The following is a 16,092-nucleotide window of genomic DNA, read 5'->3' as shown; positions in this document are numbered from 1 at the left end:
GGGCACTTCCGGCGCGGCGGCGGGGCGCGCGCTACAGCTGGGAAGCCTCGGAGGGGCGGGGGGAGGTAAGGTACGGGACGTGGGGGCGCGCCGGTGCTTTGCCCCCCGCCCTCTCCTCTCTTTTCCCCGCGCCTGCCGGGGTCGCTGCGGTGTTTGCGTAGGGCCTGGCGGCTCCGCCGAGGTTACGCTGCTCTTGGGGCGTAAAATTCCTTGGAGAATCGGGGCCCGGTTGAGGGGTGGGGGTGGGGCGGGTGCTGCGCGGGGCCGGAGTGGAGGTGCCCGTCCCCGTCCCGCTCCCACCGGGCCCGGGTCCCCTCAGCGGGAGGGGTGTGGGGGAAGAGGAAAGCGAAAGCCCCTCCTTTGTTGGTGCGGCACCTCCCGCAGGCCGGGCCCGGAGCGAGGGCGGCGGACCTGCCCTTCCGGTGTCAGCCGGGCTGGGGCGCCCCCGGGTGCAGCTCCCTGTGCGGGCTGACAGCCCCGTCCTCCCGCAGAGAGGTGCCGAGCCCCGGGGTCGCTGCCGTGAGGCTCTGCTCACATACCAGCCCCAGCTTGGGGTGCAGGAGGGGCCCGGAGTGAATCTCAAGAGGCCTGAGGAGGCTGCCGACCAAAATAGACTTGGCAGAGAAACTGGGGGGCGCTGTCACGAGGGGGGTTGTCTGGCAAGGAATCCACTTGCTGGGGTTGTGATCCTGGCTACTTCATGGATAGGCAATTCTTCGATTTGTCCGATGTAAGAAATCGGAGCCCAGCCCCAGAGGGCAGGTTCTGGCGTCTCGCATCCTCGCTAGGCGTAGTAATGAGGTAGGGTGGAAAAGGGCTGAGTCCCTGACTGCGTGTAGGGTGCGGGGTTTCTGACTCGGTAGGAGTGACTTGCAAAACTCATGAGGTTCAAAATGGATTCAGATTTAGAAAAGTGGGTGGCTTGAGCATTCTCCAAAGTGGCTTTTTTTCCCCTGTGACCTCTTAGCTTAGCTTCTGAAGTAGTGGCACCTAGCCATATACAAAATAACTAAATGTATGTGCATGGACAGTCATGTTTTTATAGGAGTAGAGTTGCTTGTTTTCATCTTTCTATATGAATATACCATTTCACAGGCTGTGCAAGTAGCAGTGTAGTTAAGAAAAGCTTTTGGGAAAGCTAAACTTGAATCAGTAACTTTTTGGCTACTTTTTTTTTTTTTTTAGCTACTTTCAATGTTAAGGAGGGGAAAGTGGAATCTATACAACCAAGACCATGTGGCTTTTTTATTTTTTCCCTTAACCTCTACCTGTCTAGACTGGCCAAGTTCATTATGTTTTTGCAGTAGTAGTAAATTCCTCTAATGTTAACTTAAGTGGGTGGTCTGGTATTTTTTTTTTTAATGCTAAACAAAAATCTAATCAGCCTGATCATAGTGATTTGTATCCCTTCCTTTTTCTTATATGATTCATTGTTGACAAATGGTTTGAAGGGTGTTTGAAATCATCTTGTAGATCAGGGGGTGGCCAAGCTGTGGCTGAGGGAGCCTCTGTATGGCATGCAGCAGATCGGGGAGGGAGCAGGGAACACTGTGATAAGGCGGGGAGCAGGAAGCACAGTAGCAGATCAGGCAGGGGAAGGAGGTTGGAGTGGCACTTATGGTGGGTGTGGGGCTTTCCTTGTGGCATGCCTGCTAAAGTTTGGTTCCCACTATTGTACACTAGTGGAAAAGACTGCTATCATTATGGGAAGGTCAACGACTATCTATTGTCAGTTGCCATGGCAGTCGGAAGAATGCAAAATTATGTTTTGGGTGGAATCGTATTTGAACTCCAGCTTCTAGGTTCGTAACACCAAGTTCTTGCATCTGATCATAACTCCCTTTAGAGGGGCACGTGAAAGGGTGATGTTTTCTTCTGTGCGTTTCCTCGAATTTTTGCTTAAAGTTTCAGTAACCACAGGTAGAACTTGCGTTGTCCACCCCAAGTATCTAATCTAGTTCAAGTATCCATCTGGATGAAGTACCTCGGACCAAGGTGAGAGCAGGAAGTCTTCTGCAGGCCCTCCAGAGTGCTGAGGAAGGTCATTGGACGAAGACAAGAAATTATATTTAGGTACCACTTTGTACTTGTCCCTGGGACCTGAAAGACTCAAGGTGGCTGTTTTCTTAATTGGTGAGACAAAGTCTCTTAAGTGGTAGCAAAGGAGCAGATACCACATTTTATCTGTTTTAGCAGCAGGATTTTTATTTTGTGCATACCTTGTATCTTTCCCCAGTGGTGAAATCGCTTTTGAACTAAAATTGATTTTTAAAAAAGAAAGAAAATAAACAAAAATCTAAGGTACGTGGTGGTAGGTGGAATACTAGTACATTTTGTCCTAAAAACAAACAGGTATAGGTGGGACATAAGTTGCAGTGCATTACTCAAATGTAGCACAGGTGCCTGAGTTAGTTTTCCATAAGGAACAAGGGCCTAATAGTGTAATGTAGCGGTTCCCGAACTCTGACACATTGCGCACCACCAATTTAAAACAATACAACCTTAAGTACCAGCAATTTTTTGTCATATAAAGTAATTATAATAAATCTATTAACACATACCACTGACAAGTTGTCTGCGTTATAATCTTACATTACGTTGTGAGTTTTATATAGAAGTGGCATATGATGAAAGCTAACCACATCTTGCTGTTTTTCATAGTCACAAACGTTGCCACGTATACAAGTGACTCTGTCAACTGCTTTCTGTTCAGAACCTTGTATTAGTCCGGAGGTGGCCTGTATCTGTTAAATTCTAAGCTGTCTACCTCCATGAATGCAAAATGGGATCCTACATAATGAATACTAATTTTTCCTGGTGGAGTTTAGGCCTCATCCTTACCACTGCGCTAGAGATGTCGGAGTCTTTTTTTCAATACAGCCTCCTTTCAGGGAAAGTAGGGAATATTACATTGTTAGATTATCAGCACCTCCTTTAGTGATGGTGGCTTCTCTGAGACAACTGTTATGGAGCTTCTGCTCAGAAACCAGTTCTTTATTGTTGTAAATCTGGTAAATCATATACAGTATCTTGGCTAATGGTATAGAGAAAGTTGTGGTGTCACAGTTGACTGCCAAAGTGATTCTGCTCTCGTTGATCCATGACAATTGGCGCTTGAGCATGGGGTGGAGATTGCACTAGTGTTATAGCTAGATTGCTTATTGGTGATAAGACTGAGTACCTGTGTGTGTGGGGTTTTTTTTCAGTCCCCCCCGCCCATACACACACACACACACACACTTTGGTCATTGGGCATATCTGACCATTGGGAAGATTTTTGAGTTTGTGGTATTTTCAGTATGATAATGACAGACCGTTCTACATTTCTAATGCTTACCCTAAAGCTTGAGGCATGGATGAAAGCAAGCTGCAGAATTTCAATCAATTCAGCTACTGCTGTAACTGATAATTTGGAGAAGTATCCTGAAGATAGTTTAGGGATGAAGATTTTCTCTCTAATTGAGGACTTTTTATATTCTGTCTATTAGTAAATCTTGCAACTCGAAGATGGTCTTAACTTGTGAGCAGCTGTGTCTAGACAGACTTTTAAAATCTTCTCTTAGCTGTGGAGATTTACTGTCTCTTTTGGATAGAGATCTTGCTACTGTAATCCATACCTTTGTAGCTTTTAAGATTAGGCTGCTAAAGGGAACTCTGCATGGGACTATGCTTTCAGATTACTGAGCATAGTTAACTGGCACAGGATGCAGCAGCATGGTCATAAGTGGTATATCTTACAGGGAACACTTCACATTAGGGACTTGTTACCTGTGCCTAATGCTTCTTGGAGTCTGGGTGGAGCTTAAGATCCTGCAAGCCAAACATTTTAAGGGGCTGCTGTAGTATGTGTTTGGCAGGGATCCCATCAATATGAAGAAACAGAAATTGGAGTAGCACACTTTTTAGTGAAATCAGACACTTTGGATCTTTCCTTTGACTCCTGTAGTCTGAATAGCTGGACTTTATTGATCTTTGGGGGCATGTTGTAATAGTGCTTGTTATGCAGGATCTTGGGGATGGAGCAGCAGAATAAAGGCTGACATTTGGCAACTAAGTTTTTTAGAATTTGATTTCTAATGTGTCAGTGTAAGCTACTTTCTCATTTGGGAGTGTACAAAATCTAGTTTTATTTCTGATTTTCTTCCCTCCCACCCCCTTCACTTTTGGCAAATCCCTCTACAGATCAGGATAGGTATTTTTGTGGAGGTTTATCATATGATGCGCATGTGTGTGTGAATGAGTTTGAGCTTTAAAACTAGTATTGTGAACAAGGGAGGTGAGTCTTCCCGGGGTGTACAAATAGTGATACTTTAAAGGAATGGCTCAGTGTTTACAAGCTCTCCAGATTCAGGTAAGCATATGTAGATTTTTTGCATGACGGAGAAACTGGTTTCGTTTCTTTGGTCCTGACACTTAAGTTCATTTGAGGCTTTGGAGGTCACCAACTCCTAAGTATGACTATTTCAGTTCTTAACTTAAATTTTAACTAGAAGCACATTTAAGAAAATTGTTCATTGCAGTCGTGATTAAAATCCATTCAGCTCTTACTAGTTATACAAATACTAACCATTATGATTTTATTATAATTAGGGTACAAGTACAGGAGTAACTGAAGTTGTGACAACTGCTTTCCTAACACCTTTCAGGCACTTAGTACAAAGAGGTGTATTCATATAGTACTCTAATATTACTTTTATAAATTCCTAAGTACAGTGTTAGTTTATGTATTCTGAAAATCAAACGCTTAACTAACAGTGTTTCCTTTAATAGGTATATAGGTCTTTCCTACCTTGTAATTAACACCCTTTGTTGGCAGAGTAGACACTTTAACCTGTATCATTTCCATTATCATGAGCTATAGTAGAATACCACAGTTGCTTCATGTATTCCTTGTCTTGTGCATCATTAAAAAATATGGTAGAAAGCTGCACCTTTCCTTCAGTTCCCTTTTTTGGAAAGAAAGATTACAAAGGTGGGACAAAAATTACAAGAGCTTGTGTGTTTCCACTTTTTTTTCTTCTTTCATGTGTACTTGAGGCAATATGCTTTCACCACCACCAAATGATGGACTGAAGAGCTGACTTTAGCAAAACTCTTCAGAGCAGAGACAATGTCTCATGTTTCACAGTGCTCTTGGCACTATAATTACCTTGTTTGCACATCTTGTTCTGACTGCCTCTATTTTAGGATGTGTACTGATGCTTGTTACCAGTGCATATGGACATGTCTTCTGTTAGACTGGAATGGGAAACTATATCGGAAGACAGGTTCTCAGGTTGTTCTCTTTTTTTTTTTGGGTAACAGGAAGCTGTTAGGAATGTGCCTGTTTTTCCTTAGGAAAGCTAAGGTAACAAAATGTCATTGTGATTATGGTGAAAAGGCCTCTGTCAAAGAAGAAGGACACTAAACTTTAAAGATGGCCATGGTCTGGATTACAATTAATGTCTGGAAACTTGTTCCTTAGCCAAACTCCCATAAACTCAAAGTTCCTTGTCTTCTAGTTTTTTTGGTTTAATTCTGGGTTTTGGGATCTGCATTGTTCCAAATAAGAGCAACACATGAAGCTGCATTCTAGTGGATGTATTATATCTAATTCTGATGGATCCATGTGTACAGTACAAGGCAAACTTGCATATTACTAGTGCCTGAATAAGCTGGCAGAGGCATAAGAAAAGATGGTATACTTAGTGCCTCTTAACTTCTCACATGACTTAGCAATTAAGGGGAGGAAAAGGACAAGCAAAAGATGGCAGCTTTAACACTGCCTAAGGCACAAGGAAGATTGCCAGGCACAGTTTACGTGAAAGCCACCTCTCCTTACACTTTTTATGCAAATGAATGCTTCTAGTCAAGCAGGAAGAGTAGCTTGTGGTCTGCAGAGTATGTAGCATTTGTAGATTAAAGGTAGCCCTTTAATTACATATAAAAGAAAGGGACTTTGACACACAATGAACAGAATAGGTACAGTGGCATTTAGACTAAGCTGAATGTGGAAACAATGCTGAGACCCTAAACTAATACAGAATGCATCTCTTCCAAGGTTTGGTCCACAAAGCAAACATTAAGTTCGCGTTTCAGTTCCTCAGTCCACTTCATGGATTGCTATGGCTGTCAGCTGAAGGTCTTGATCCGTAAAATGGACTGAACCTACTCCTCCTGCTTGACTAGAAACATTCATTTCTATGAAGTGTAAGGAGAAGTGGCTTTCATGTAAACTGTGTCTGGCAAACTTCCTTGTGCCTTAGGCAGTGTTAAAGCTGCCATCTTTTGCTTGTCTTTTTCCTCCCCTCAATTGCTAAGTCATGTGAGAAGTTAAGAGCACTGAGTACATCATCTTTTCTTTTCTTATGCCTCGACCAGCTTATTCAGGCACTAATAATATGCAAGTTTGCCTTGTACTGTCTACCGATCTCACAAGGTGTTGCCTTGCAGCAGGGGTTGTCAACTGGAGATATGCATACCCCTGGAGGTACTTGGACCAGTCCTAAAGGGTATGCATGGGCGGGTGGGGACGGAGTGTCGCTGCCTCCCAGGAGCAGGAAGCTCACACGCAGCAGCTGCTGCCACTGCCACACCCCAGCCCAGTGAGCTTCCCCACCCCTGCAGAGGGGCACTGCTGCCCTCACCCCAGCCCGGAGAAGAACTTCCTCGTCCCAGCCTGGCCCTGGTCCTGGGAGGTAGTGGCGCTCTGTCCCCACCCATCTGTGCACTGTCCCTGCCTCCCTGCTCTGTGTCCAGACACGCGCTATTTCCCCCCCCCCACACACACACACTCAGCGTCTGGCCACGCACTACCCCCTTAAACTAAAAAAGAAAACCCCTGCCTTACAGGACAAAGATGTCAACTTCTAGTTAAGACAGTGAGTTGTAGTGTAAGTCAGTGGTGGTCAACCTTTTTTTGGCAGGCAGGCCACAAATTAGTCCTGTGCCTCCTTCCCCGCCCCTGCAGCAAATGCCACTCTGCCTTCCCTTGCCTGATCATTTGCTCTGCTTTCTTCGTTATCCTCCCTGCCTGATCTGCTGCTTTGCTTTTTGCTCCCCTCCTTGGTCTACCATGTGTCATGCCCAAAGACTGTGGCCCCGGTGCCCCAGATTAGCCACCCCTGCTATAAGTCATGCAAACAAAGTGCTTTATACAATTTATAACAAATCCTTTCCTCAAAAACTTGTTTCTTTTCATTATTTGAAAATGAGTAAAGTGAATTGCAGTGATATCGCTGATGATCAAGCGACATAAGACTGGTTAAAAGAACAATTTGTGTAAGACTTACATATGCTCAATTCCTTCCCTCGCCACTCCCCTTGGAAAATGCCTTTTCAGTGATGTCTGACTTATCAAAATATTCCTGTATGAGCTAAAATTACTTGCTTTTTAACATCATTATTAGCTAGAAATGCAAGGAATTTAAGAATTTTTTGTGAGCAAATCACTCCTCACAGTTACCACCTAGTAGTAAATCTACTATTTGAAATCTCTTGTTGTAATCTATTATTTAGGAATTGTGGGAGTAGATTGGCATTTATAATGTTTTCTTTCTTCCCCTTAGGGTAACAAGTTTCCAGTTCTTTAAATATTCTTACACAACGAGGAAAAGGAAGAAACACTTTAGTGAATGTGGAGTTTTTTGCTCTTATAGCATTTCTCCTGAGAAGTGGGTCTTTGAATGAGGATGACAATGGAAGAGATGAAGAATGAAGCAGAGACTACTTCTATGGTTTCCATGCCACTCTATGCTGTTATGTATCCTGTCTTCAATGAGGTATGTTCCCCAGTTTATGGTGTAATGCTCTATTTTGACATTGGAAAACATGATCCTTGAAACTAAGGGATTCATAGATTCATGGATTTTAGGGTCAGAAGGGACCTTTTAGATCGTCAAGTCCGACCCTCTGCCTTGAGTTGAGATGAGTAACATACATTATTTGTCTTGATATGAAAGGATTTCCTACAAATCCATAAAGCCAGCATCCTCTTTCTCCTGACAGCTTCCCCCCTTCCCCCCTTAGTTCTTTTTCAGTGTTTCCTTTCTTAGTTTGGGAAGTTACAGATCTTTTGTAATGGCAAAAGTAACCTTGCTTAAAAACACCCTATTTTATGTGGGGCTAAAAATCTGTACCTTTGAGATGGGACGCCAATTCAGACGATATTTAAACAGTGTGATTACTTATAATGTTAGAGAAGTGTGTATCTTCTTTATTTAGAATAGAAGGCCTTTTAATGAAGGGTAAAGAGTGCTTTTAAACTGAGAAATTCTAACTTTTAAGTTTTCTGAAGTTCATGAATTTGCATCAAGTCTCAGGATATCTGAGTCTGTTGTAGGGAGAAGGATAGTTTGTACAGGATGCAGTGTACAGCTCATGCTTCTGTGACTGTCTGGTAATTTACCTGCCTTATGATAAGTTATGAGTATAGTGGAAGAGGACATCAGACAGCAAGAAGTAACTTTTTGTGCTAATGATTTAGTACAGGGTCTCCAACTACTAAGTGACTAAGGGCCACACCAGTGGGGATTGCATGCCTCATAGGTTGCACTAGCATGAACTTTGGGCTTCCAGGCTGAACTACCCCTGACCTCCCTGCTACATTGTCCATACAGGCAACTCCTCTTCTTCCTCCACCCCCTCCCCCTCATACTGCTGAATTGCATGTGTAGAAAGTCACTACACCATGCATGGGTAGCCCAAAACTCAGCTCCTTTGTTGCAGCACTGCGTTGGCCCACCCTCTGGGGTGGGAAGAGGAGCCTAGAGACCCCTGGCTTTCAGCAGCAGGTGAAGCAATAAGGAGAGTTGTGGCTGGGCAAGGGTTAACAGGCAGCCCCAGCCCCTAGTGGGCTGCTACTTGCACAACCCTGATTTTAATGAGATGATAAAGGAAGGGTAGATGAGTGGCTAGAGCTAGTTTGGGATGGACATAGATGGAGAAGGAGATGCACTAGTTGTTTTCATGTACTTAGAATTACTGTAACCACTGTGTGATAAGCCTATTAAATTTGGGTATACATGTGCCACATCTGAATTTTTCTTTTGCTAGCTTTAAGAATGGCTTTACAGTCCAAACATTTCAGTGCGTTATCTCCCTTCTAGTATAAAAACTATACAAGAGAAGTAAGAACATTAAGCATTCTTTTCCTAACCAAAATAGCATCTTGGCTGCAAATCTTTGTGGCAGTTACAACTGCCAGAATAATTATTAACTCCTACAGATCTTTTCCTTTGTTAAAAATCAATGACAACTTTACATTAATGTTTCGTAAGGTTACTGCTGATGTATCTTGCAAAATATCTAGTTAAGAACTCAGATTTCTCAAAACCAAAAAAATGCAGACTTGCGCTCACACAACCTTATATCTGCCCTCTGAGTGATGTCCCAGTATGCTCATAACATGCACACTGTCTGTGAAGTATACTGAACAGGAGCCTATACTGCCCCAAAGTTGTACACTCATAATTTCATAGTTGTTAGGGGCTGGGAAGGACTTTACAGATCATCGGGTCCAACCTAATCCACGGAAGGAATGCCACATCTGCTGAATCTTACAACCATTTCAACCTTAATATACGATTCTATGTAAGATTGGAAACCCAGAGATTACACTCCTTTGTTGCTTTGCTACTAACACTGCTTATATGCAACTGTACTGAAATGTGGCATGCTGGATTTCTCAGAGTATACATGAACCTTTTTGGTTTGGTACATGCAGGGTCAGGCAAGAGAGGTCCATCCCAGTGATACAGGATCTTCTTCTATCATAATTATGTGTGTGACAAGCTCCTTCAGTGTATACACTGAATGCTGAATAAAGGTGGGGTGATTTGCAGATAATTGGTAATAGCCCACAGGAGTTACAGGAGAAGGGCTAGAGAGAAAGTTGAACAGGTATGTGTCTTATTTCATATCTGGCTTAGAGAGCTTTCTGTTTTCCTGAATTTTACATAATTAAAAGTCATAAGATACCAGCAGGCAGCCTTAAATCTATGCTAACAAAGTTCTATCAGTGATATTTTTTCACTGGGTTTTAAGTGGTGGGAGCTGAGCAGTTTCATGGACAGTGTAGAGAGAGAGTAACACTTACCTTTTTTCTGTTTTTTTCCTTTTTTTTTTAATCTGATATTTAAAATTCAAAATGAGTATGTGAAAATGATAAATGAACAGCCGCTTTCCTCTTCCATTAAAATGGAAATGGCATGCATTAAGATTAGTGTATTAATAGCAAAGAGTGTCTGCACCTGCTGTGTAGGTGAAAGAATTAACTCTGAATAAAGAGCCAATCTAGAAATGCAGCTAGAATGAGTATTGGTTTATGAAAGTTAAAAATACTTTGTTAGTTTCGTAACTAGACAGCAAGTTACACGGCAGCTATTAAATATGTGTGTTTAAATTTGATGGACTGGGCAGCTTCCACCCAAAAGTAATAAAAGAATTGTCAGAGAATTCTGACCCATCACCCTTTTAACTGCTCCTAGAATACTAGTTTTATTCCAGTCCGTTAGAATTCCCTTGGCTACAGAGCCAGTTAGGCCAAGATCTGTACTGAGTGTAAGTCAGGGAAAGGTCAATCAGTAAAGAATTAAATGATGCTTTAAACCATCTTTTAAAGCCAGTTAACGTGACTTTTGACATGGGAAATAGATCTTGTTGGACAAGATAGTTTTTGATGCGATTACAGGTTTGGTTGACAAAGGAAAAATTGATCAAACTGACCTGGCTCATTTAGTAGCCCACCCCACTGAAGAAAACCCATTATCTTTCCAAATACTGGAACGAATTTAAGTTTGTTCATGGGCTCTGGTGTTTAAGTAGACTCCTGTTACTGGTCCAGGCTTTGATTTTCAGCCTCATGCAATTGCTTTCTTCATTAGCATCTTAGTTTTAGTAAATAGTGAACAGAATCATCCCTTCTTTTAGGATCAGATTTCCAGATCTCTGACTCAAGAGAGTCATTGACCTCATTTATTCCCTCTTTTTCCCAAAGGAGTGAGCAAAATGGAGTAAACGTAGGGTAACTAATTGACTTTTCTAATTCTGATGAAAACAGCATTGTTAATCATTCTAAACTTTCATTGCAGCTAGAGCGAGTGAATCTATCTGCAGCTCAGACACTGAGAGCAGCTTTTATTAAGGTGAGAAGAAAACTTATCAAACAAAGATTAAGCTGTACATGCTATTTTGATTATGCTATAAATGGATGTTTGGAACTTGGCTTAAAATCTAATATATATTTTTGGCTGTCTGTCTCCCTCACTGTACTTTTGGAAGCTGTTCTGAAGGAATCAAGTAGTTTACAGCTAGAGCATCGACTTCTGCTTTTATGGAAAGTCTGTTTTCTTTCTCTAGCTGATTATTTCACTTGCATGCATGAATGAAGTGTTATCTTAAAGCTATTGACAGATGTTCAGTTAAAGGCATTATGGGATCTGATTTGCAATCCCAACAATCGTTCCTCCTGCCATGTTACACATGCATGGCAGAATTCACAATTTTGGGATCGGGGCTCAGACCTCTGTTGTACCTTACAGGTGGAACCCAGCATCATGACCCCAGGCTCCCTTTGTACCAGCAAAGGTACCTGACAGCCAGCTGATTGTCAGTTGGATCTGGAAACCCATTGAAGTGGTTCAAGTCAGCTACCAGTCATCTAACTGGTGGCAGCATGGAGACCACGCTGGGGCTCAAATGGGCCCTGGCATGGCCACACATTCATTTTAAGGTACAATGGAAACCAGCCACAAAATTATTACACTTTTGACAGTTATTAATTGCTTGAATGTGTGGCTGGGTTACACTTCAGGGTGCGATTAACTGTTTAGAGCACCAGAGGGGGAAGCTTGCAAGCGGTGGCTGCAGCAACCATCCACCACCCCATGCCGCCACTCTGTGTGTGACGGCTGCTCCAGGTCCAGCTGCTTCTCTGGTTTAAAAAATCCAGAATTTTCAAATTTCTGGCAGGTGCTTGGTCCTAAGCATGCCGGATTTATGGGTTATACTGTAATTATTTCCCTCTATTCAGCACTGGTGAGACCACATCTGGAGAACCGTGTCAAGTTTGGGGGTTCCCCACTACAGAAATGATATGGACAAATTGAGAGAGTCCAGTGGAGGACAGTGAAAATGGTTTGGGAGCTGGGGCACATGACTTCTGAGGAAAGACTAAGGGAACTGCACTTATTTAGTTTGCAGAAGAGATGACTGAGAAGGGATTTGATAGTATCCTTTAACTACCTGCAAGGGGGTTCCAAAGAGAATGCAGCTAGACAGTTCTCAGTGGTGACAGATGACAGAACAAGGAGTAATGGTCTCAAGTTGCATCAAGGGAAGTTTAGGTTGGATATTAGGAAGAACTTTCTCACTAAGAGGGTGGCGAAGCACTGGAATATGTTATTTAGGGAGATAGTGGAATATCCATCTTTGGAGGTTTTTAAGATCCAGGTGGACAAAGTCCCTTTAATCCAGTTGGGGATGGTTCTGTTTCGAGCAGGGGGTTAAACTAGATGACTTCCTGAGGTCCCTTCCAACCCTGATTTTTCTATGATTCTATGACTTACTGTCACCTTTTTTTTTAATTAATTTTATTAGAGGAGAGGTGGCTTGTGGCTTCTGAAATTTTTGTTCGTTTCTCAAGAAATGCATGCAAATACCTGCCTCCCTGGAAAGATGTTTCAGGTAGTTCTGCAAGGAATCTTAGCTTTTTTGGCTGAGGAGAGGGCCTTGAGGCTCTTTTTGATAGCATATAAATCTGACATGAGGCTAGCTTCAGTGCAGTGGTGTTGCTCTTTTAAGGCATCTTGGCAAGAAAGATGACCACTTGCTAGGCTTCAACTGTTGCATCAAGTTTCTGAAGGAAAGTGGGGAGGACTTTTAGACTCTTCCTGATGAAACCTGCGGAAGCTCCCAAAATCCAGTACGATTCATAGATTCATATGAAGCTATCCTAGAGCACTTGAAAGAGTAAATCTGCAAAACTGAAGTTTTTTTTATCATTGCCATGTAGTAAAAATTGGTGCTGGCATGCCAGCATTATTGCAGACTTAGCTCTGTCTTGTGAACCTATTAAGTAGCTAAAATATATAAAGTGCTTTGTTGGTGGCAGTTACCCTTAACGTCAAAAAACTAACATAGACTAGTAAAAATTTTGCAAGGTGATGCAGTTTTGTTTTTCTGACTAGGAGTGCATCTTTCCTCTCCTCATTGGTTCCATCTAAAATCTTTCAAACTGCTCTTTCGTGAGCTGCAATAATAACCAAGTTGACATATGGGTACGAAGTCACATACTCAGCGATACTGATATGAAGCCTTGGAGTGACAGATGTTTCCATGTTGTTACTGGTGTATAACATGTTGACAAAAGATGTCACCTGTGGCATTTAAAATAACACAATGGAAATAGAGTCTATAATACAAAAATGGAAGAGGGGAAGCAATCAAATGAAAGCAAGAGCAAAAAAAATGATATGCAGCAAAAATAAAGTCTGAATAGATAAATATTTCTTGTAGAAGAGACCTAAGTATATTAGTCTAAGTTTACACTTTGCAGGTGAGAAAATGAGTACAAAGTGGAACTAGTATATTAGTGTACAAAATGTTTTATTGATTACTTGGATGAAAAATAGAATTCACGCTTTGGAGACTTATTTTTATATTGAACTGTTGGTATATCTCCAATTCTGCTTTCTTTATTTCAGCTTCATAGAGGGCTTTGTGGGGGCTTTTGTTCTTTAGGATTGTGCTGCTGTAAGATGTTTCATTAAGTGGTAGTGGTTTTGAACATGCTTTCAGCAGATATTATATTATCCAGGATGTGCCTCAGTAAATGTTGGTGTGAAAAAGACTGAGCCCAGAAGGGAATTAGCAATTTTTACTTGCATTGAGAAATGTATATTTAATTAAATAAATACTCAGAGGTAAGCAAAACAATCTCATTAAAATATAACCGAAATTATAATTTAATGATAGGTAGTGAGGGGCAGAAGTAAGCATGGGTAACTGAAAAATGAAGATACAGAAAAGAAATGTCAATGTAAAAAGCAGTTACACCATTAGTCAGATCTCTGTAAAACTTGTGAATAGTTTCTCTTTGATTACCAACACTGCTGATTTGGTGTGATATGTATGAGTTAAATATACAGATACATATACCAGGTATACATGAGTTCCAATAACAAGAGGAACATCACTATATCCTTATATTCTGGTGTGAGAGAAGAAAACTATGGTCAAGAGTGGATTAAACAGCTTTCTCTGTTAAAATCAGCCTTCTCATTTTCAGCGTTAAATGTGAGGCTTTTAATAATTTGCACAAAGGGTGAAATAAGGGAGGTAAAAAGTTTGATATATCACTAAGTATTTTTTTTACTTGAATCTAAATATGTGGGATGGTTTACTAGGTAAAGTTGTTGATGCAAAAATACTTCCATTAGATGAGAAAAATGGATGTTTAGGTGGAAAAAATGCTACAGAAAATGCTTTGATGTTTGTTTTCTGTCTGTTCTGCTCCTAGTTCTTAAATTGATCTTGTTCACATAATCTGTTGCACTGAATTTGAAAGTAATAAATGTTCACCCAATTCTCTATATAATTTTAAATTGGAATGTCCACTTGCAACCTAGGCTGAAAAAGAAAATCCAGGTCTCACACAGGATATCATCATGAAAATTTTGGAGAAAAAAAGTGTAGAAGTTAACTTCACAGAATCTCTCCTGCGTATGTCAGCTGATGATGTAGAAGGTATGTATCGTTGCTAAGGATGATACTGTTGGTCTTTGTAGGACAGCCAAATGTGGGGTTTGTTGAATGTTTTTGTTGTTGTTTAAGTCTTGCAAATGAGCCTGGAAGCTTTCTGATTCTGGACAGATTGTGTATTTGAAGTACAGGTGAATACCTGAATAATACATAATACTCAGGGTTGGATTTGTTTTTTTGTTTTGGTGGGGGTGGAGGCTCATTTTAAAAGTAAAAAAGAAACTACACAAAAACCCTATTATAATAAACATACATGGTGGCATGGTTATCTGACTGGATACAGCGATTTTTGGTTTTTTGTTTGTTTTTGTTTTTTCTCAAATTAAACTTTTTGTGTCTATTTATCTTCTGTAATTGAAAATGCCTAATTTTAATCATCTCGGTGAGAAGTAATAAATTGTACATGCATGTTCTTTTCTCAATATACGTGTGTGATTTCTCCCACCCCCAGTTTCAGACTGGAATCAGGAGGAAAAATGCTAGCAATGTGCGTAACATTAGAAAAAAGGATTCACTAAAAAGTTTAACTCCATTAAGAACAGTTTTTTTGAAAAAATGGATTGGATTAATATAATGTTGTAATTCTTTTCATTGTTTTGCTTTGTTTGTTTGACAGTAGTAAAAGATATTTAATAGAATGTGTGTCTATTTCTATAGAAACTAACTGCAGTTTTGACGTACGCGTTATGCTGGTCTGTGTGTCTTTTAAAAATACAGTTTTGAGATACTGATGATGAAACTTCATGAAACAGCACTTTTTTTTAGTTGCTGGGCATAATTGAAAGTTATTAATGTTTCATATATTTTCCCCCATCAGAATATATGATTGAAAGGCCAGAGCCTGAATTCCAAGACCTAAATGAGAAGGCACGAGCACTTAAACATATTCTCAGTAAGATCCCTGATGAGATCAATGATAGAGTGAGGTTTCTTCAGACAATCAAGTAAGTGTGGCATTCTTTATTTATCTTCAGTTCAGGCTGAAAGCATTGACTTTAATGTTACACTGATAGGTATTCAGATACGTTACAGTTTTAGTGCTTCTTGACTACAAAGGAGATGTGACAGTGCCCTACTCTAGAAAATGTGGCCAAGCCTGTCTAGACAGCTTGATCTAGCTCTTGAGGTTTCTTCAGACAATCAAGTAAGTGTGGCATTCTTTATTTATCTTCAGTTCAGGCTGAAAGCATTGACTTTAATGTTACACTGATAGGTATTCAGATACGTTACAGTTTTAGTGCTTCTTGACTACAAAGGAGATGTGACAGTGCCCTACTCTAGAAAATGTGGCCAAGCCTGTCTAGACAGCTTGATCTAGCTCTGTCTGTCATCTAGTACCAATTAGAAGCAGGA

At 41.1% G+C, this 16,092-nt stretch overlaps 1 protein-coding gene across 3 annotated transcripts in view; it reads left to right on the top strand.

Annotated features, from left to right (window-relative positions):
- Nucleotide 1: 1 nt before the first annotated feature.
- Nucleotides 2-16,092, top strand: part of PDCD10 (programmed cell death 10) — a 26,434-nt gene continuing 10,343 nt past the window's right edge. The window contains exons 1-5 of one of the 3 annotated variants that reach the window (XM_006018726.3): nt 2-65; nt 7,548-7,760; nt 11,070-11,123; nt 14,607-14,724; nt 15,557-15,683. In XM_006018726.3, the coding sequence (XP_006018788.1) occupies nt 7,665-7,760; nt 11,070-11,123; nt 14,607-14,724; nt 15,557-15,683 (395 nt within the window). In that variant the 5' untranslated portion in view covers nt 2-65; nt 7,548-7,664. Of the gene's footprint in view, nt 71-7,547; nt 7,761-11,069; nt 11,124-14,606; nt 14,725-15,556; nt 15,684-16,092 lie in introns of all 3 variants that reach the window. The other 2 variants (XM_025198025.1, XM_025198026.1) reach the window with 2 other exon arrangements.

Source organism: Alligator sinensis, unplaced genomic scaffold, assembly GCF_000455745.1.
Source record: "Alligator sinensis unplaced genomic scaffold, ASM45574v1 scaffold787_1, whole genome shotgun sequence".
NCBI lineage: Eukaryota > Metazoa > Chordata > Crocodylia > Alligatoridae > Alligator > Alligator sinensis.
This window is presented reverse-complemented; position numbering and strand designations above follow the sequence as displayed.